Source organism: Chelonia mydas, chromosome 2, assembly GCF_015237465.2.
Source record: "Chelonia mydas isolate rCheMyd1 chromosome 2, rCheMyd1.pri.v2, whole genome shotgun sequence".
In the NCBI taxonomy this organism is placed as follows: Eukaryota; Metazoa; Chordata; order Testudines; family Cheloniidae; genus Chelonia; species Chelonia mydas.
Window position 1 is genome coordinate 208,387,888 of NC_057850.1, and position 23,422 is coordinate 208,411,309.

At 41.6% G+C, this 23,422-nt stretch overlaps 1 protein-coding gene across 3 annotated transcripts in view; it reads left to right on the forward strand.

Moving 5' to 3' along the window:
• The window catches only part of DGKB (diacylglycerol kinase beta), a 500,939-nt gene that overhangs the window by 166,140 nt on the left and 311,377 nt on the right, over positions 1-23,422 (forward strand). For all 3 annotated transcript variants that reach the window (XM_043541125.1, XM_037890594.2, XM_043541126.1), the window contains 3 exons: positions 9,570-9,687; positions 15,752-15,840; positions 15,922-16,038. In XM_043541125.1, the coding sequence (XP_043397060.1) occupies positions 9,570-9,687; positions 15,752-15,840; positions 15,922-16,038 (324 nt within the window). The remainder of the gene's footprint in view (positions 1-9,569; positions 9,688-15,751; positions 15,841-15,921; positions 16,039-23,422) is intronic.

Genomic DNA, 23,422 nt, shown 5'->3' on the forward strand with positions numbered 1-23,422 from the left:
TCTATCAGTATTGAGTCCTCCCTGTTGGACACTCTGTCACACTCAGTGTGTTTACAAAAGTGAGGTGGCCCAGTATGTACTACATAAATTGAAAAGATCCTCTTCCCTCTGTTCATAAGCTCTCAGGGATGGAACTAATACAGACCCTAGTGAATCCTTATTTTAGCAGTTGGTTTGTCTGGCCTCCAACACTATACCCAAAGATCTCAGCAGACAGTTCACCGAAGATCAGGCGTGGGAACTTGACAGTTCTATCTCAGGCAGATATTCCTTACCTGGGGTTTTCTGAACATAGACCTTTTCTCTATTGCTGTCAACCAGAAATGTGTGAAATTCTGCTTGAGGGGAGGTCTTGGTCACCATCCCCTTTGGGACACGTTTCTCCTTTCTTGGTGAAGAAGTGTCCTCTATAACTTTCCTTCAATGCCTCAAGTCCTCAGGGTTCTAAAAAAAATTAGAGTGGACAAAGCCACTGTAATCTTGATCTCACTAACCTGGCTAAGACAGATGTGGTTTTTCCACCTATTCTGTCTCTTCTCCTAGCCAGCTATCTCCCAATGATGCCTATTCTTCCCACTAAGGATTTGGGGAATGTTTGTCACCCCGATCCACTCTGACTTAGAGGATGGTATTTCCTGTTCCAGAGAGGTTCAAGACGTCCTGTTGAACAATAGAAAGAAATCCACCAGAAAAACATACCTTCGGGAATGGAAAAGATTTACCACTGGTACACTCACCATCACCTATTTCCCGTTGACGTGACTCTCTTGGAGATTCTAAGAATAACTTTTCACTCTAAAGCAAAGAGATCTCTTTTGAGTTCCATTAAAGTTTACCTAGGAGCCATCACAGTATTTCATTCTGCTGTGGAAGGTTTCTTGGTAATTGTTCACCTTGTAACTTCCAGATTCATCAAAGTGTTAACCAACCTATTCCTGAATGTCAAAGAGCCCACTCCAACTTGGGATTTGAACTTAGTTCTTAATTCTTAGATGAAACTTCCCTTTTGTTGTTAGTTACCTGCACCCTTTTAAACCTTTTCATGAAAACTACCTTTTTAGTGACCGTTACCTCTGCTTGAGGAGTTGGTGAATTATTGGATTTGATAGTGGATGTCTCTCATTTTGGCTGCTAGGGTAAGGTATCTCTGTGATCAGACTCCCACATTTCTCGCTCAGTCGTCCTGGACTTTTGTGTAAATTAGACAATTCATCTGCCAGTTTTCCACCCTAACTATAATTAGAGAATGCTGCCCTTTACACCTTAGATGTCCTATTAATAGGACAGAGCAAAACCTTTTCAAGATTGTCCAAGGCTTTTTGTGGACAAAGTGAAAGGGTTCACCCAGAAACTTTCTAATTGGGTTTCCAGCTGCATCTCTGCTGCTCGGCAACTGCTAATGTGTTGTGTCCTCCTAGGGTCATAACTCATTCTACCATATCTCAGTCCATATTTGTGTCCTCAATGAAAGATGTTCCTATTCCAGAAATCTGCAAAGCTGCTACATGGGCTTCAGATCACACCTTCTCAAAACACAATGCTTTAGTGCATGCCTCTAGAGCAGATGCTACCTTCGGTTCTACAGTTATGCAAACAGTTCTAGACCTGGTTCTGAAGCTCCCACCTCCTTCAGAGGGTAATGCTTGGAAGTCACCTCAAGTGGAGCATGCATAGGGACCTTTCTTGAAGAAGGAGTGGTTACTCACTGTGTGCAGTAACTGAAGTTTGCCGAGGGGTGTCCCTATGGGTGTTTCACTACTCACCCTCCTTTTCCTCTGTGTTGGTGGCTCCTCTCATAGAGTCATAGAATATCAGAGTTGGAAGGGACCTCAGGAGGTCATCTAGTCCAACCCCCTGCTCAAAGCAGGACCAATCCCCAATTAAATCATCCCAGCCAGGGCTTTGTCAAGCCTGACCTTAAAAACTTCTAAGGAAAGAGATTCCGCCACCTCCCTAGGTAACGCATTCCAGTGTTTCACCACCCTCCTAGTGAAAAAGTTTTTCCTAATATCCAACCTAAATCTCCCCCACTGCAACTTGAGACCATTACTCCTTGTCCTGTCATCCACTACCACTGAGAATAGTCTAGATCCATCCTCTTTGGAACCACCTTTCAGGTAGTTGAAAGCAGCTATCAAATCTCCCCTCATTCTTCTCTTCTGTAGACTAAACAATCCCAGTTCCCTCAGCCTCTCCTCCTAAGTCATGTGTTCCAGTCCCCTAATCATTTTTGTTGCCCTCCGCTGGACTCTTTCCAGTTTCTCCACATCCTTCTTGTAGTGTGGGGCCCAAAACTGGACACAGTACTCCAGATGAGGCCTCACCAATGTCGAATAGAGGGGAACGATCACGTCCCTCGATCTGCTGGCAGTGCCTCTACTTATACATCCCAAAATGCCATTGGCCTTCTTGGCTACAAGGGCACACTGTTGATTCATATCCAGCTTCTCGTCCACTGTCAGCCCTAGGTCCTTTTCTGCAGAACTGTTGCCTAGCCATTCGGTCCCTAGTCTGTGGCGGTGCATGGGATTCTTCCGTCCTAAGTGCAGGACTCTGCACTTGTCCTTGTTGAACCTCATTAGATTTCTTTTGGCCCAATCCTCTAATTTGTCTAGGGGCCTCTGTATCCTATCCCCACCCTCCAGCGTATCTACCTCTCCTCCTAGTTTAGTGACATCTGCAAACTTGCTGAGGGTGCAATCCACACCATCCTCCAGATCATTTATGAAGATATTGAACAAAATCGGCCCGAGGCCTTGGGGCACTTCGCTTGATACCGCTTGATACAGGGAGCCATTGATCACTACCCGTTGAGCCCGACAATCTAGCCAGCTTTCTGTCCACCTTATGGTCCATTCATCCAGCCCATACTTCTAACTTGCTGGCAAGAATACTGTGGGAGACCGTGTCAAAAGCTTTGCTAAATATCAGGGTTGCTAAAGTAAAGGAACAACACGTCCACTGCTTTCCCCTCATCTACAGATCCATAGAAGGCAAGTAGATTAGTCAGGCATGACTTGCCCTTGGTGAATCCATGCTGACTGTTCCTGATCACTTTCCTCTCCTCTAATTGGAATTGATTCCTTGAGGACCTGCTCCATGATTTTTCCAGGGACTGAGGTGAGGCTGACTAGCCTGTAGTTCCCCAGATCCTCCTCCTTCCCTTTTTTAAAGATGGGCACTAGATTAGCCTTTTTCCAGTCGACCGGGACTTCCCCCAATCGCCATGAGTTTTCAGAGATAATGGCCAATGGCTCTGCAATCACATCCGCCATGGGTTGGTAGAGAAGGAACTGAGGGCAGTTCATCTATCGCAGTCCTATATATTTTTGATAAGGGGCATGAGGATAGCGAGGGTGCATGCACAGGCTGAACAGGCACTGCTGCTGAAAATCTCCAATCGAAGATGCCTGGGGCACATGCACACCACAAGCAGAGCACCCATAGTATACCCATCTCAAAGAACTACACAAGGTGGGTCATCTCTCCTTTCTTTTTCTCGTTATTAGTTGGGAGTAGGAAATGGGCACCTCTCCCACCCATCTCCTTGGCAGGGGATGTTGATCTTGCCCTAACTGTAACAGAATGACAAGGGGAGCCTCCCAGTTATTGAAAAGTCCGGGGGTGGGGAGAGGCCTTCCCTGGAACATAAGCGTGTGTGTGTAAAAAGAGGAGTTCCTTGGCATGGTAGACCCTTTCCTCCTACCCTTTGGCTGACAGGCACAGAGAGGTTTGTCATGAAAAGCTCTGTCTTTAGGCTGTGTAGGTCATTTAAAAAATAAACAGAAAACAACACACTACCAAACAAACAACTGCAGGCAGCTAGGGAATAACCTGCCTACTATGTCCCTTCACATCATTTTTCTGTCTGGTTGCCAAAGAATTTGTACATAGGAAAGATAATAGGCACAACATAATGCCTATTCTGGCACTATGTTGTTGTTACCTAGGAGGAAATACTCCCTCAGAATCATAAATAGCCTTTACTGCTGCATCGTGGGAGAGGCCCTACATAAGAACATAAGAATGGCCATACTAGGTCAGACCAAAGGTCTATCTAGCCCAGTATCCTGTCTTCTGACAGTGGCCAATGCCAGGTGCCCCAGAGGGAATGAACAGAACAGGCAATCAGCAAGTTATCCATCCCATTGCCCTTTCCCAGCTTCTGGCAAAATGAGGCTAGGGACACAGCTCACTGGTTTGAGCATTGGCCTGCTAAACCCAGGGTTGTGAGTTCAATCCTTGAGGGGGCCATTTAGGGATTGGGGCAAAAATTGGGGATTGGCCCTGCTTTGAGCAGGGGGTTGGACTAGATGACCTCCTGAGGTCCCTTCCAACCCTGATATTCTATGATTCTATGACACCCTCCTTTCACATTCTGGCTAATAGCCATTGATGGACCTATCCTCCATGAATTTATCTAGTTCTTTTTCAAACCCGTTTTTAGTCTTGGCCTTCACAACATCCTCTGGCAAAGAGTTCCACAGGTTGCCTGTGCATTGTGTGAAGAAATACTTCCTTTTGTTTGTTTTAAACCTGCTGCCTATTAATTTCATTTGGTTCTTGTGTTATGAGAAGGAATAAATAACTCTTTCTTATTTAATTTCTCCACACCAGTCATGATTTTATAGACCTCTATCATACTCCCTCCCCCCTTAGTTGTCTCTTTTCCAAGCTGAAAAGTCCCAATCTTACTAATCTCTCCTCATATGGAAGTGTTCCTTAACCCTAATAATTTGTGTTGCCCTTTTCTGAACTTTTCCAATTCCAATATATCTTTTTTGAGAAGGGGCAACCACATCTATACTCAGTATTCAAGATGTGGGCGTACCATGGATTTATATAGAGGCAATATGGTATTTTCTGTTTTATTATCTATCCCTATTCCCAACATTCTGTTCTCTTTTTTGACTGCTACTGCACATTGAGTGGATGTTTTCAGAGAACTATCCACAATGACGCCAAGATCTCTCTTGAGTGGTAACAGCTAATTTAGACCCCATCATTTTATTTGGATAGTTGGGATTGTGTTCTCCAGTGTGCATTACTTTGCACTTATCAACAGTGAATTTTATCTGCCATTTTGTTGCCCAGTCGCCCAGTTTTGTGAGATCCCTTTGTAGCTCTTCTCAGTCTATTAACTATCTTGAATAGTTTTTTATCATCTGCAGATTTTGCCACCTCACTGTTTACCCCTTTTTCCAGATCATTTATGAATATGTCAAATAGTACTGGTCCCAGTATAGACCCTTGGGGGACACCACTATTTGCCTCTCTCCATTCTAAACTCTGAACATTTATTCCTACCCTTAGTTGCCTATCTTTTAACCAGTTACCAATCCATGAGAGGACTTTCCCTCTTGTCCCATCACAGCTTACTCTGCTTAAGAGCCTTTGATGAGAGACCTTGTCAAAGGCTTTCTGAAAAATCTAAGTACACTGTATCCATTGGATTGCCCTTGTCCACGTGCCTGTTGACCCCCTCAAAGAATTCTAGTAGATGGGTGAGGCATGATTTCCCTTTACAAAAACCATGTTGACTCTTCCCAGACAAATTATGTTCATCTATGTGTCTGACAATTCCGAGGCGTTTATGTGCCAGCAGACAAAGAGGCAGCTCTTCCCCCTGCATAGAACCTATAAATTCAGTTTATAAACTGTAACCTTGTGTCTTGGTTCCTAATCAAAATCACAATTACATTTATTAATAAATATCTGAAAAAACTAAAATAAGTGAGCATTAACATTAAACTAGTCTAGGGTGGTATAGCTAGTGATTGTGTGCAACTTTTTCATTTTTAAGGTTGGCTGTTCCTTGGTTTGTTGCTTATTTATGGTCCAATTCTTCTGCCTTAAAATCAGTGACAAAGCTCCGACTGACTTCTGTGAAAGTAGGATCAGGACCATAGTCATGAGACTTGGTGTGAGTGAAAAAATGTTACTGTTACCGTTGTGTGCTAACGTCTGTGTATGCCATATGGAGGATTCATTTTAAGTGTAGTATAATGAACTGAGGAAGAGATTTGTATTGAAGCTGCCCTGGTTTGAGATCTTCTAAATGACTATTTGTTGTTAAATTCTGTTTCAGGATATGGAAGTAAAATGACTGAATGACACTCAATGCACTATGTGTCAGTAATGTGGATTTTATTTATATTTAAAGTCTTACACTGAGGGGGTTTGTTTCACATTGTGTGGGCTTTTCTCCCCCTCCCCCCCAGGCAGTGTTTTAAAAAGTTATGTACATGCATAATCATCTGCAGTACTTTATTGCTGATTTTTGGCAGTGCACAAGAGCAAAAATTTAATTTGCTATTTTCTAAAAGTGCATTGTGTTTATGTAATGGATTTCTGCATCAGTTGCAGCCTGTAACACAGTTAAGTGTTTTAATTGGCAGAACACCCACATCAAGACTTGTTTGTTTTTCTGATAAGGAAAATGCCAGCTAAGTTAGTCCATATGTTCTCTTCAAATAAGAAGAGGCACATTCACATGGAATGGCCAGTCTTAAAACTGAAAAAAGTAAAATGAAACTAACGGGAAACAAAAAGTGTATTTATTTGTTATAATTTATTTTATGTGAACTTTAATACAGAGTAAATAGTTTTCTTTTTGAGAAAAAAAGATCAGTTTGGATTTTAGGTTCTTTTTAGCTTAATACTGTACATCAGGGGTAGGCAACCTATGGCACGCATGCCAAAGGCAGCACATGAGCTGATTTTCAGTGGCACTCACACTGCCCGGGTCCTGGCCACCGGTCGGGGGACTCTGCATTTTAATTTAATTTTAAATGAAGCTTCTTAAACATTTTAAAAACCTTATTTACTTTACATACAACAATAGTTTAGTGATATATTATAGACTTATAGAAAGAGACCTTCTAAAAACGTTAAAATGTATTACTGGCACCCGAAACCTTAAAACAGAGTGAATAAATGAAGACTCGGCACACCACTTCTGAAAGGTTGCCGGCCCCTGCTGTACATATTGACCACATTAATATGTTTTAGAATTAAAGTGTTTAAAGTTTGTAATTATTTCTCTCAAAAACATTTACATAATCTTTATTTTCCAGTGCCTAGTCACTCTGTTAGAAGACTTGCAATGTATTTAGTACAATAAAATTTAACACTATTAAAAAAAAAAGTGTGTTGAGTGGGGTATTCAGATCAGGGTTAAAATTATGGAGCTGTGTCTAATAAAACATGCAGTATACAGCTGCCAGTCCTGAAGAAGCTCAACAGGACTCTGGGGCTCCACAGCTGCAGAATCTATTTCTGATTCTTCAGGGAATATTGGAAAACGTCCATACTCTTTGTCAGCCTTAAAGTCCCATATTAAGCATCTTTCTTGCTCCCTCTACAGAAAGGAAGCCCTGACAGTGCCCAGCTGTCAGAGATGGCATTTGAGCTCCTGATGATAATATTAGGGGAGCACCACACAGAGTCTGATCCTGAAGTGTCCAGAAAGGCAAAAATATTCCCACTGATTTCAACTTCTGTTGACTTTAGTTGATGTAGATACTTTGTAGAAATCATTGAAAGTTGTGTTCTTCGTAGGGTTTGGCTTTGGACCAGATACAGAAATTCTTATTTCATTGATGTATCGCTCTTTATTACAAAGCCATTGTTATCTTCATGATGTTGAGTAAATCCTCAGGGACTTTGACTCATCAGTGACAAATAACTTGAGTTTAAAGAATAGAACAATACTATGTTTTTCAGAATTTAACTAGTAAAGTTAGACTCTAATAAGTAAATTCTAATAGAGCTACATGACATTTGAGTTGCATTATGTTCTTTGAATTATGCTGACAGTACTATGACTAAGGCCTCACACAGCACATTCAAAATCAGGGCTGTTATATGTGAGACCCATTCTTGTGGTCTTTGATATCATAAATCAATTACTGGGTAAGAACCAGCCATGCGTATAGCTATTTTTTTCATGTCCAACAAATATATTGAGGATGATCTTCATTTACTTTACTTTTTCAGAACGCATCTGTGTGTGTCAAAACACAACAGAGTGGAAAGTGCTTAAGCAGTATTGGCCAAGTTCAGTTGCATCCTGCTACACCAAGTCTGAATTTGGCTCAGTGTGTTGTGGTATATTTCAGTCAGGTATATGGTCTTGTTGGGCTACACCTTCTTTGGGTTTGGTTGTAAAGCTAGGATGAAAATTGGAGCAATTCATAAATATTAGGCACAGTTTTGCTTTTTCTTGCACACACACAAGTAAAATTTCTGGGTCACCTGAATATTCATTTGTCCAGACCCTGCAGTTTCAATCAGAAATTATGTATTCCTTATATAGTTGTAATCTTGGTTAGAATGCTAGTAGTGAATGTCTAATAAAGAAATGGCCAGGACACGCACAGCAATATAAGAACACACAGAACACAAAAATCAAAGAACAAAAATTTGAAAAATTCCTGCTGCTTGTATTTAACTGATGGAGATTCACTACTTTTATTATGTTACATGCTGTTTTACTTATAAATACAGATTGACATCTAGTGTCCCAAAAAAGAACGTAAGGTAGTTTTTAATAAGGCTGTTGGTATATGTTAGGTGAATCTGTTGCTTATTAAAATAAGTTTAATAGTTACTAATTTTAGAAAAATAAAGAAGCCTGCCAACACACCAGCCAAGGAACCTGGGATCTACACAAATAGTTGCAAACTATAATTAGCAACCATGAAAGTAGCACAAAGCAAACATTTTAAAAAAACAGCTACAATATAAAAAAAAAAAAAAACCCAAACCCTCAGTGATAGCGTTTGAGTGTTTTGTAAATGGGAGCTTATGTTGATTAAAACGGGAAAGAAATCTTTTAAACATTCATGTTTTCATTCACCTTTTAAAGGCAAGTATAATCGATACTAGGAGATTGTAGGTCTATCCCCATCTAGTGGCTGGTCCACACACAAGACTTATGAGTCTGCTACTGCTTCCAGCTGAAGGATTTTAGTCCTTTGGATCAAGTACTAGGGACTCATTCTTTTAGTGGTGAAGATCCAGGATATAAATCCCACTGTCGGCCCATTTGAGATCAGTTCTTTGATAGAAGGATGTGGATTCATAGAATGTAGGGCCAGAGGGGACCATTATGATCATTGTCTGACCTCTTGCTTAGCACAGACCATATGATTTCCACAGGGAGCGTATTTTACACCCTGAAGGCCCCTCAAGCAAATCTGTTGAAATGTTAACAATTCTGTAGCTGTTAAGATGGAGCAATATATATTTTAGAACTAACTCCTGTCTAGTTAAATAGTTGCCTTATTACATCTACTGACAGGAATCTATTGCAGTCTTAACTACTGGTGTCTACCTTTCTTCATGGCTTTGGAAATGCATGGACATCCATGAGCTTCTGGGGAATCTATTAGCACATCAGTTTCCATGTATTTAGAAGGATTATGTTGTGATCTGGTGTGAAGTAATAAATGAAGTAACAGCTTGTCTTTTACGTACTTGAGTCAATCTCCAGTTTTTATTGGCACTTACATGTTTCACTGTGTATGTCATTAAACGGAATCTGTTTCTTTTATGTCCCTGTGCAGAATGTGAAGGATGATGGGCAGCATGTATGGAGACTGAAACACTTTAACAAGCCTGCCTACTGTAATCTTTGCTTGAACATGTTAATAGGAGTAGGCAAGCAGGGTCTCTGCTGTTCCTGTGAGTATATGTATTCCAGTGAGCATTCTCTCGTGCTGCTGCTTGCTAAGTGTTACATTCACAGTAGATCTACTAGATCCTCTGGATCCAGACTCCTGCTGCCGCATTGATTATTTTCCCTGTATTTTATACTTGAGTGTTTGAACCAGTTTTAAATTCTTCAAACAGCGAGACTTTCAAAACTCCTTTGAGAGAATATTCTGTATTATAATGACCTCAGTATTAGGGCATTTCCTCTAATATTCGGCGTAAATGTACCTTTGCTTAATTTCTTCCTGTACATTCTGGTTGTGGTGTGACCTGAAATATTTGTTCTCCTTCTTTGGTATTTCTCCCTTTAAATAATTGTAAATAGTTACGTCATTCATATTCTTCCTTAGTCATCAACTAGCCCAGGTACTGTATAGCCATATTTAGTTATTCTAATCTTCCTCATCGTTCATTCTGTCTAGCATATTGGGGCCTGATTTTCAAAGTACCAGGTTCCTAGGACTGGCAGTCAATTTACATAGATGTTACGAGTTCCTCTTCAATCATAAATAGGGTTGCCAACTTTCTACTCACACAAAACCAAATACACTTATCGTGCCCCAGGCCCTAACCCCTGCCCTGCCACTTCTCCATGGCCACGTACCCCATTCACTCCATCCCCCCTCCCTCAGTTGCTCACTCTCCCCCATCCTCACTAACGTTCACCAGGCTGGGGCAGCGGGTTGGGGTGCGGGAGGGAGTGAGGACTCTGGCTGGGGGTGCGGGCTCCGGCTTGGGGCCAGAAATGAAAAGTTCAAGGTGCAGGAAGGGTCTCTGGGCTGTGGCAGGGGGGTTGGAGTGTTGGTTCTGGCTTGGGGCTGGGGATGAGGGGTTTGTGGTGCAGGGAGGGGATGCAGTCTCGGGGATGGGGCAGGGGGTTGGAGTGAGGGAGGGGGGTGTAGGCTCCTCGGTGGGGCCAGGGATGAGAGGTTTGGAGTGCAGAAGGGGGCTCAGGGCTGAAACGGGGTTGGGGTGTGGGCGGGTGCTGGGTGTGGGCTCCAGGAGGGAGTTTGGGTGCAGGGGGTTGGGGTGAAGGAGCGAGTGCGGGGTCTGGGAAGGAGTTTGGATGCGGGAGGGGGCTCAGGGCTGGGACAGGGGGGTGGGGTGCAGGAGGGGGTGCTGGGTGCAGCTCTGGGAGGACATTTGGATGCAGGAGGGGACTGGGGTGCAGGAAGAGTTTGGGGTGCGGGCTCTGGGAGGGAGTTAGGGTGTGGGAGAGGGTTCCAACCTGGGGCAGGGAGTGGGGTTCTGGAGAAGGTTCCGGGTGTGGGCTCCAGCCTGGTGGTGCTTACCTCAGGTGGCTCCCGGTCAGGAGCACAGTGAGGCTGGGGCCTAAGGCAGGCTCCCTGCCCTAGCTTCACATGGCTCCCAGAAGCAGTGGCATGTCCCTGCAGCCGGTAGGCAGAGGGGCCAGGCGGCTCTATGCACTGCCTCTGTCTGTATGTGCTGCTCCCGCAGCTCGGCGTGGGGGGCATCGTGCAGAGCCTCCTAGGAGCTGGACATGCCAGCCACTTCTGGGAGTCACGTGGAGCCAGGGCAGGCAGGGAGCCTGCCTTAGCCCTGCTGCACCTCCGACCGGACTTTTAACAGCCCGGTCACCGGTGCTGACTGGAGCCTCCAAGGTCCCTTTTTGACCAGGAGTTCCAGTCGAAAACTGGCTGCCTGGCAACCCTAATCATAAGGCTTGATTTATGTCACTTGTCCTCACATTCATACATTTATAGAGCTTAAAGAGAGAAGGGACCATTGGATCATCTACTCTGGCCTCCTTTATATCAAAGACCATTAAATTTCATTGTTATCCCATATTGAGCCCAATAACTTGTGTTTGGCTAACGCACATCTTCCAGAAAGGCACCCTGTCTTGATTCAGAGACAACAAGAGATGGAGAATCTGTCACTTGCTTTTGTAGTTTGTTCCAGTGGTTGATCACTCACTGTTTAAAACAAAACAAAACAAAAAACAGTGCCTGATTTCCTATTTGAATTTTTAGCTTCCAGGCATTGTTTTTTGTTATAACTTTCTCTACTAGATTAAAGAGTCCTTCAGTAGCCAGTATTTTCTCCCTGTGAATGTACTTATATGCTGTAATCAAGTCACCTGTTAGTATTCTTTTTGATAAACAGATTGAGCTCTTTAAGTCTGTCACTGTAAAACATTTTCTCCTTCCCTTGAGTCAAAAGTAGCCCATCAAAGTTATATTGATTTATATCTTTCTGATCAAGTAGTCCTACTGATGAATTTGAGACTACCAATTGTGAATAAAGGTGGCAGAATCAGACATTTACCTTTTTCAGTGGTGGACGCTGTCCCATTTCGGAAATTAATTCTGTATGTATTGGTTTCCACATCAAATAATCAAATACACTGGAGTAAAATAGCCCTCTTCTTTCCAAACATTTTAAACAAATAGCAATCTAGCAACTCCCTTTTCCCAGGGCCTGACTGCTGACTGCTCTGCAGTCCCCTTTTCTGCTCTCAGCTCCTGGGCTTTATACAGGCTCCTCCTGTTCTCATCCAGCTGAGCCTCATCTAATTAATACTGCTCCCTGACTTCTCCTCCAGGTGCAGCCAGGGCAGTTAATTGGTCCAACTAGCCACCTTAATCCTTCAGGCCTTGTGTGGGGTGGAGACACCATCACAGGGACAAAGAACTTCTGGCCATTGGGTCTGCCATTGAGGAATGGCATCACTTCCTTGGGGAGGGGAGGGGGCGGGTCCTGTCCAAGTCTGTACAGATCACAAGAATTTGGAACATCAGACAACCTGATGACTCAACGAATTTCAGATTGGCTGGGTTTTTTCCTCTCTTGATTTGACTTTTTATGGTTACTTACTGTCTGGGACTACAAGCAGGAAGGTAGACATCCTGTCCTGCAAGGACGAGTATCATGAAGTGGAGTAGGAAGCTCTCACCACACCATCCTTTGTCTGTGGGGCCATCAATGTCATCTGACAACCACTATCCTAATTCTGCTCCCAGGTGATCCATTTGCAGCCCCAGTCTGTCAGTCTCTAAGAAACACTGCTGTCTCCCCAGATTCAAGCTTCCACCTGCAAGAAGACCTCCTCTATTATAGGGATTGCTTCTTGTTTTCTGGCAGGAATTTCCTCCACCTTTTCGGCACTGAGCACTTCACCTTGACAGCCGACCACCAGCAGGCAGATGGTCAAACTGAAAGAGTCAAGAAGACCTTGGAGCAATACTGCCACTGTTTTTAGAATTTCCATCAGGATGATTAGCTTCCACTGCTGTGGTTCTCATACAACAATTCAACCTACACTTCACCTCAACAGACCATATTCTTTGAATTCTGGTTTTCACCCGCAGTTTCATCCAGACCTACCAGAAGGCTGTGCCATACCAGCAGCCACAGACCCACTCCACCTTCAATGACAGGTTTCAGAGTAGCAGCCATGTTCATCTGTATTCGCAAAAAGAAAAGGAGTACTAGTGGCACCTTAGAGACTAACCAATTTATTTGTCTCTAAGGTGCCACTAGTACTCCTTTTCTTTTCACCTTCAATGAGTATACCAAGAATTCAAAGAGCACTTACTTGCATCTAAAGAGTCTTATAGGCATTATGCCAGCCAAAAGCAACAAGCTGCCTCTAAACTTGCCATGGGGTTAAAGGTTGGACTCTTGTCCCAAACTTGAGAACAGACTTCCCTTCCGCCAAGCTCGACCACCAATGCTTGGATTCTTTTCAGATCATTGAACAAATAAACCCAGTGCCCTTTAAGCTTCATAGCCCAGAATCCATCAAGATTCACTCTGTCTTTCGTGTTTCCTTCTGCAAGCTGTTTGTTAACAACCCCTTCCCTGACTGGGTAGACCCTCCTTCACTCCCCATAATAGTCCAGGGGCAGGAAGAATACAAAATCCAGCAGGTCTTTGATTCCCAATGCGTCAGATGGAAGCTCCAGTATCTGATAGAGTGGAAGGGATTCTGGGTCAGAGGAGCGATCCTCAGAGCCAGAAAAAAATGTTCGCACTCCCAATCTCTTCTGAGAGTTTCACCAAAGATATTCTGACAAGCCAGGGCCGGGATGAGCTGGGGGAGGTAATGTCAGGAACTCAGCTTGCTCCGGACGCAGTCTCCTGGCAACACAATGAGCATGACTAAGCCAAATAAGCTCTCACTAAGTGACTGTGCTTCCTGGTTGGACAGAAGAGCCAGCACATCATTTAAGCCTTGTAACAACTGCAGCACATCAGCTTATGCCCAAATAAATCTGTTAGTCTTTAAGGCGCCTCTTGACTCCTCGTTATTTTTGTGGATACAGACTAACATGGCTACCCTTTGATACAGTAGCACATCAGCTGCTCAATATGTTCTACACCTGCAGTTGTCACATCTGCTTCCTGTAACTGGCTTTGTGCCAACCCGTGCCTGTTTGCACCTCAGCCCTAGCCTCTATCTTCCTCCAAACCCCCTGGCTCTTGGCTCCAATCACTGGGTTGTCTCCTGACCACAATTCCATTTCAGTTCTGAGTCTTGTCTCCTGACGACTAGGCCTGGCTCCTGTTCTGACCACCAGGTCGGACCACCTACATCCCAGCATATGACAGTAATATTCTGTTCTGCTGTAGATATCAGTAGTATGAAAATAGGACTTTCCCTGTCTATAACATAAAACTTCCTTGGAAAAGAAGAGTGCTCCTGTTTGTAAACTTCCTCTTTTGCATTTACCATGACCTTCTCTTTTTGCTACCATATCCTTCTCTTTTCTTTGCTTGCTATGTTGCTTGACACTAAATTGGTCATTTTTCAGTAGTGATCATCACTCTGTAGGGAACTTATGGGTTCCTTTCAGTTTCTACAAGTGTGCAAATAGGAAGGGGCCTGAGTTTTCTTACTAAACCACTCCTACACTTCCATATCTTCCTGAAACCCTCCTCGATTCCTTCCACCTAATAAATGATTCCCCTCCCACATATTTTTGAAGCATTGCTATAGATTGCACTTTTTTTTTTTTTTGGTTTAAAATTGTGTAGGGAGGAAAAAACAACAGCTAGAGAACTGCAGGGGGCCCTACCATCCCTCCATGGCACAATCAACAATGTTACTCCCTGCAGTTTGTCTGATTAATGGCTGCACCTCCCACTGGGTCTGTGTAATAGGTGCAAGCAAGGTGTTTAGAAGTCCTTTGTGCTTAATTGCTGTCAAGGCCAAAAGCATGAGACTTGTCTAATGCAGGCAGACATTCATCTTTAGGTTTAAATAGTTGAATCTATTCAATGCTGTCATTATAAGCACTAGCATTATTTCCGCATCAACGCACAGGGATGCACTAATGTTAACTATTCAATCATCACAGAAATATGAGCATAGAGTTTTATAATTGAAGTCAGGGGAGCTTTGCATCATAAACTGGCACTTTTATATTCCCCCATTATAGTTAGTGTGATCTTTATAGACAAGGTTTGTCAATAAAGACAAGTATGTAAAACTGATGGTAGTGGATTTAGAAAAGGAAGCTTCTCTGTATAGGAGTAGCATTATGGCAAGTAAGAGTTGAACTTCGGATGATTACATGAAATGCATGACAACAATAGCTATCTGGAAATGAACTAATCAACCATTTAAGATTTATAAATCAATAGAGAGAATAACATAAACTCATTGGCTTTTATTTTCATAAAAAGCTGCTCTCTTGCCTATAGTTTGTAAAATATAGATTTCTTCCTACTAGCAAATGACACCAAACCATTTGGCAGTCATCAATTTGTCTTTAATATTATTGTCGTTTGGGAATTATTGTGAAAAATTTTAGTGAGGACTTATTTAATTAAGCATTTCCTGCTGTGCCATGATAGAGCATTCTTGGATTTTTCACTTGCATAATATTTCCTGTACTAATTGGCCTTTTGTATTGCATGGAAAAAACAGCCTACTTTGAGTTTTTATTGACTGATTGGATTGATTAAATAGTAGTAGATATGAAACCTAGTTCTACTGATGTCATTTTTTCATAGAAATGTAGTCAGAAACAGCATTAACTCAGTCTTAACATGCTTCTCTTTTCAGTTTGCAAGTACACAGTCCATGAACGCTGCGTTTCAAGAGCCCCTGCCTCTTGTATCAAAACATATGTGAAATCCAAAAAGAACACTGATGTAAGCCTGTGGTAGCGTTTACTTTGGCATGTAGCTGTTAAAGCTGGCAATCCTACTTACGCCTGTACTTTTCTTTCATAGGTAATGCACCACTACTGGGTAGAAGGAAACTGTCCGACAAAATGTGATAAGTGTCACAAAAATATAAAATGTTACCAAGGCCTGACTGGACTTCATTGTGTTTGGTGTCAGATCACAGTGAGTACCTACAGTGAAAACATTAGCACTGATAAGGTAGGTTGAAAACACTGCAGCTTTCTTTTACAGACACCTAATGCAAAAGGTCTGTTTCAATTTTACCATCAATTATGGTCAGTGTGCACGTGAGATTGACACGTTCAGAATACTTATGAGCGTCTTTAGATGTATAGCCTAAACACACTGAAAGATATTATCTCCTCTGTGCCAATATGTGAATCCGTTAAACTTAATGAGAGCTGTACACACATTTCTGCAGAAGAATAGAATTCATTATAGTGCTTCCGTATGTATTTTATAGAAAGATCATAAGTGTTTTTCATTGTGGATAAAAGTAAAAGGCAAGGTCTCTGTGAAGTTAGGGCAAAATCACACCCTATGTTGCACTTTGGAATAGAGGTAATTAATTGCATCTTGGCCCCTGAATAAACAGCAGAGCAGAATGTTTTCATAGCACATGAGATTAGTAAAAATAAAGGGCCAGGAAATCCATGCACCAAATCCAGTCTTCTTCTAGCTAATGTGTATTCAGCAGCAACTGTGTGAACATTCACGGAACACTGACTTTGTTGGTGGGATCTTTATGATAGAAGAAACAACATCCAGCATCTCTACTCCCAGTCACTGTGCTTCCAGGATTTGAATCTAAATGTGGAGAAAGTCAGTACTGTATTTATTTTTTTAATTCTGAAAGATTAAACATTTGTTCAGTCTTCTAAAGAATATCGTGGGACAATCACTTGTGAATGTGTGGGTAATTTAAGATACAGTTTTTTAAACATAGGACTAGTACAGACTTTGAATCATCATAGAAGAAAATAGGTCCAAATTATTTTCTATTATATATGTTTGGACTACAGATCTAGCAATATTTCAGGGAGGAAAACTATATAGCCCAGATTGCTGTCATGATTTGGGTAGTTTGGTTTGAGAGTAAAACACCTAAGCCAAATTTTTCAGTGTGAGTAAGTAACTATAGTCAGGCCATTATAATCTCATTTAGGTGTCTAAATAAGAGTGGTATGATATTTTCAGAAGTGATGAACATCTAAAACTCCCACTGAAGTGAAAGTAAGCTGCAAATGCCCTGCACCTCTGAAAATCATACTCTTATTAATTAGGTACTTAAATATAGACTTGGGGCCAGATTTTAAAAGGTATTTAGTCATTTAGGAGGATTTTCAAAAGCTCCTCGGTCCTATTGCAGTTAAGAGCTTAGGTGCTTTTGAAAATTCCTCAGGTGCCTAGATGCATCTTTAGATGCCTAAATGCATTTTAAAATCTGACTTTTGGATCCTTAAATTTAGACCTCCAAATTTGAAAATGTTAGCCCTGGAGTTTCCAGATCTGTCAACCATGATTCTCTCTATCTGCCGATATTTTAAGGATTTATATGTGTTTTTCTGAAAATAATGTGCTCTGTTTTCAAATTCAGTGTACTCGTCTTTTCAGTTTTCTTCTAGGATTTCAGGTGTAAATTAGAGATGGTCCATTAGTAAAACACCTACTAGTTTTACTAACCTTTAAAAATATTTCTGCTTCATTTTTATACCACTTCTCGTGTAATATTCATTTCCCTTGTAATTCCAGTTCAGAGCCCTTTTTAACCCTTTCTCCTTCCGAAACTATCACTGTAGGTATAAAAACTTGCTGAAATGCCTTAAAGCTACCAACTTAAAACCAAAGCAAAACCCAGATATTTGTAACAAACACACAAATGACTTTTGAATGGCCATATTGAAGATATTAAAACTATCACCACTCTTTGCAATCCTATCTTTTCACCTGCTTATATACAGTATTCCTGCTGCTTGTTGCTGATATATTTAGTTGCAGTGTGAGCAGTTGTCAGATTCAGAATTGCCTTGTAAAACCTACCTTGCATCTATTTAAAATGTGTGCCTTTTTTATAAATAAAGAAACAGAAACACACACAGAGAAAAAGAATTTGGCAATGTGTAATAATGCTCTTTAATAAGCACTGCATTTTAGCAAGCCAATGCTGCTGTATGTTTTGTATTGCAACTCAGTTAGCTACACTGAATCTCTCTCTTTTGGCCCAATTCTCAGCAGGCAATAGGCTTAAAAAGTGACTTGAATCACGTCTCTTGCTTTTATAGCAAAACATCCATGGAGAGGCAGGAGTTCCTATCCCTGTTCGGGAAGCTGAGTGATTAATTCAATGTATTTGTTTTTTCTTGACCTTTTAAAAGTGATGGGGCCATGGTCCCCTGACACCCCCCCCCCCCCGCCCCATTCCGGCATCCTTGGCCTGGGAGGAAGAATACAGTTGTCCGTCTCTGCATGGATCTCCAGATTTCACTTCAGCTTCTGGGGTTTCTCTGCAGTTAGAAGTCCACATCCCCTCCAAGTGGCAGCAAACTCTCCCAGAGAGGTTGCTGGCTCAGAAATTTCATGCCATTCACTTTGGAGTTTTCTAAGCAAATTTTCCCCTCTTGTGGAAGGGGATGGAGATACAATATGTCTTTTACTGTTTTGTAATATTGATTGTAATAGGGCTTTTTTTTCTTTTCTTTTTATTTTTGGAGGTAGCAAGAGTAAAGATGTGTGGATTAATTCTTACAAGATAAGAACCATTTTAGACATCAGCTCTACCTCCAGACCAAATCACAAACTTTTCAGAGTTTCAGTATGAGTTTGACTAATAATACCTCCTTCCCTGGGCTACTGGTTTGCTCTTTGTGACTCTCTTCCTAATTCCCTATCCAGCTGTGTCCTGCCTTAGAGCTGGTCTTCTTTTCAAGGCTCTTCACAGACCTCCAGACTTTCCTTCCTTTTCCCTAAGGAAAGTCATCCTACTTCAGGTTACTCCACAAATTCTTGGCTTTCACTACAGTTCTTCATTTCCACATCTCCTAGGCATCCGGTTGTGAGATAAGTAATGTAGACTAGCTAGCTTTGTGGACATGGGGCTATTGCAGGAGGAAGGATACAAAAATGTTTATAAAACAATTATTTTTTAATATGAGGTGCTTAGTTTATTACTCTGTCACTATGTTGTTTTCATTAGCTATAGCATGCACATCTTAAGCTATTCCTTTTGTTTCCTACACCTCACTTCTGTTGTCAAAGATCAGCAGAGACTAATAAGAAGATTAAGCTATTTTTTTAGAGATAAGTTTGCATGCCACTGAGTAGCAGAGCTGCTAATTATCACCGAGTGTGCAAAGATACTTTTATTTGATGTTACATGGCCTAGTGTGCATTAATTATGGTACAAGTAGCCTTACCACTGAGGCAGGGAATTAGCATGACAAATGCTTTAGATTACAGGGCTACCAAAATACCCTCAGGGTAAATAAGGCTTTAATACTCAGAGTAAATCCAAACTCATTAACTTTTATTTTCCGTTGCTAAGTAACTGCCTGAAATGGTAACTTTGCAGTATAAATGAATACGGACAAGACTAATACTGGATGTCATTCACTTCAAAATTCAGAACTATTATGTCTACATTATACTGTGCTTGATAACTTTTATCAAAAGTGTGTTACTGGTAAAGTGTATATATCACCTACTGAATTGATTATATTGTAAGTTTGATACAGTTAATGCCAACATGGATAAATCATCTAAAGAAAAATGAATCACTTGCTCACTGGAAAAATATGATTTATAGGAGCAACTGTTGAAGTACATATTTTTACATCACCTTCTGAATGAAATACCACCGATTGAGCTAGATGCTGTCTGCTACCTATTAAACCACTTTATAAATAAATTAGATATATTTCCTAAAGTTTTAGATGCTTAGGACACCAGGGTACCCCCATCAATTAAAATATACATAGCTGCTAGTAAAACACATCAATTTGGAATCATGCTCTTATGTGACATGCACACACTATCTGACAGACTTAATATGCAGTATATTAAATCAATGTAGAGATCATAAACTGCACCAAATTCCACACTATAAAATGGTATTTTTATTGTGATTGCTGATATTGTAAACCATGAAAATGAAACTTGAGTGGATTGCATCTGTCTCTATAAACCAGAGATAACATTATAGCTTTGTATTGTGTTTGGGTGCGTATATTTGAAATATGCTGTTGAGGGAAATTTGAATTAAGTTAAATTGTAGGGCACCAACAAGAAACCCAGACGTCTATCTAATTCACACTGTTTTTTTCCAACAGTTTATATCACTAATTGTAATTCTTAATATTTTATGTTGGCTTGAACTTCTACAATCCCTCCCTTTCTTCTTTGAATATAGCAGTAACTCAGTGCTTTTTAGTAAATGATCTGAGAGTTGAACTATTCTCATTGCTCTCAAAAGAATCTCCATGTTAGGAAAAAATGGAGAAGTGAAATCCTAATGCAGTTTTGCCATTCACTTCAATGGATCCATGATTTCACTCATGCCCTTTAGAGCTTTGTTTGATGTTCCCTTAGTTATGTATTACATTGTCACTCTTGGTATCCTCTTAGTATTGATGGCATTATTAATCGAATGAAGTAGAAGTGGTATTTCAGAAATTCTCGAAGTCTTCACCCAGAAATGGGGATCCTTTGTGCAAGGCACTGTACAAACCATAGTAAGAAACAGTCCCTGGCGTGATGAACTTATAGATCAAGGAGATATCTTCCATAATAAAGATTGTGACCACTGATAATGCTACAGTGATGTGCTGCCTTCCTCATCATGTAGCACTGCTACTACTCTGCAGTCTGGCTCAACCTCTCCACTTCTACCATTAGAGGGATTTTGAAAACTATGGCTCCTCTTCGCTATAATATAATCAATTCCAAGGCCACGAGGGACCACTGTGACCAGCTAGTCTGACATGGAATGTCCCCAAAATAATTCCTTTTGAATTTGAGCATAAATTAAAAAAGAAAATCCAATCTTGATTTTAAATTACCGGTGATGGAGAATCTACCATGACCTTGGTAAATTGTTCCAGTGGTTAATTACCTTTACCAATATCAGCTCAGTGGTTTTGGGAAATTGGAGCCTTGAAGACTGATTTCCATTATAGAACTCACTGTAAGAACAACTCGTTTCTGTATTATTACCTTGCATTTTTGTCTACAGTTGTCTTTTATTTTCACCTGTCAGGTCATTAACCTGCCTGTACCTTTCCCGAAGCTTTCACCACATGTGGAGGAAGTTAGATATCATGCTTTAGACATTGAGGGCCTTTAGTTATTATCTAAGTACCAAACTAATCTGCACGTTTCCTGAGCATTTTGAGGCAAATGGGAATAAATCCAGGGCTTAGTTCATAATAGCACAAAAACTGGCCAGATGAATTAAGCTATGCATACATGATTGCTATGATGTGGGAAGTGTTCAGCCACCTGGCAGTATCAGTGACACTCTTGCCCCCTTGCATGTCTGCCCTCATCTCACCTGCATTCTCATGCATCCTGCTGAGCTGTGGAATGCAGCTGGCATTTGCATGTAATTGCTCCTCCCAATCCTCAGGCGCCTCTGTGCCACCTTAGCTAGGTGTTTCTGCCCTTTCCCTAGCTCCTCCTGCTGCTGGATCCCAGCCAGGAGGAGGCAGTGGCCAGAGGTGGCTACGCAAAGAGGAGGAGGTGTCCACTGGTGGCAGTGTGCTCCACCCTCTGTTAGCTGTAAACAAGCTCTCCCCCATCACTCAGCCCTGGGACTGTACTTCTCAATCCACCCTTTCCACACCCCATTACCCAGCCAACCAGCAGCCATCCCATGCACCCATCCGCCAACCATTCAGCTACCCCAGGAACATGCAGCACCCATCCATTTGCTCCAGCATCCACCACAGGTATCCCCAGTACCACCGCACCCAGCTGCCCTGGCACTCATCCCAGCCACACCCACTACCCATCCAGTAGTGGCTGCTGCAGTGTCACTCAAGGAGGGGAACTGGAGAAGCAGATAAGTAGAGATTCAATTGAGGGAGCACAAAAGAGAAGAAGGGAATTGGGAGTGAGAGAAATAGGGGGATTAAAATTGGGAGAGGAAAATAGAGGTGAATAGGGTGGGGGGAAGGATTGAAGGAAGGGGCGCTGAAATGGGAGAAGCTAAACCACAATTCGTTCCTATGACAGAAGTTATTCAGAGGTCTCAAAAACTTGTTAGTTACATATTGGGGCATATTCAGTTAGATCTAAAGCAATTTTCCCAGACTACTTTTGCAATTGCTGGCACATCTGACCCATTCTGACACCAGCATTGCCCCTCTGCCATGTGGTGGAAGATGTCTTGGACCTTGCAGGTTGACTTCCCAGGGCAGGTGGTCAGTGAAGCAGAATCTGGGTATATTCTAAGAGATGATTACTCCTGTAGCAACATGTTCCCAAGGATAATAGACTTTACAGATGGACATACTTAGGTACAGAAGCATTTTAGGTTATTTTTAGAAGATTTTTATGGCTCTTGCTGAGCCCTGTATAGTTAGATCATGTTAAATGAAGTATGAAGGAATCCTAGTGTTCAAAAATCGTGAGTTAGGCCTTCCAAAAGTCATGAGATTAGCTAAAAATTCCTAAGGACTTGTCTACACATACAGCGCTGCAGTGGCACAGCCGCTCCGTGCTGCAGCAGCGCTCAGTGAGGATGCTCCCTACACCGATGGGAGAGCTTCTTGCGTCAGTGTAGGTACTCTACCTCCCTGAGAGGTGGAGGAAGTCCTCCCACTGAGATAGTGCTGTCTACACTGGGGGTTAGGTTGATATAACTGCGTCACTCATGGGTGTGGATTTTCCACACAGCTGAGTGATGTAGTTATACCGATATAAGTCTGTACCACACACAAAGCATAAGGTGTGTGGTTTGTTGTTTTTTTTAAATAAAAATGATCAATTTTAGGTTCTTTGTACTTGTCTTCTGGTTTCTGAGCCTTTAGATCACACTTTCTCTATGTTTTCAAACATTTGTCCCCCACCAGGAGGGCTAGAAACTTACTGATCCACCCAGGATACCACATCATCTATCCATGATCTTCTTTTTCTGCCTTGTATTCATATGGAAGGGAAAATTGATAGCAGTTCCCATAAACATGCGTTGCCTGCTGAACCTCTTAAAATGTGCCCGTAAAGCAAATCTTTATTTTTTTAAGATCTCTGACTAGCCTATGCTAATCATCTCCAATTCTTTGTTATTGATAACATGGTCTCTCCATTATATTTTTTAAATTCTTTCATAGTTCCCTAATTCGAAGGATTGTAGTTTATTATTGATTGTTTTAATGTGCATGTTTCACAGCCGTAATTTAATACACACCAAATGTAAGTTTTTTAAAAGTCAGAATTTAGTCATTACATTTATGTCCCTTCTCATCAGCTGTTTGTTCTTCCAGAATGTCTCTTTCACTCTTGCAGTTCTGGTTCTGATTTGAGCAGCCAATCTTCCATCTTCTGTAATGAT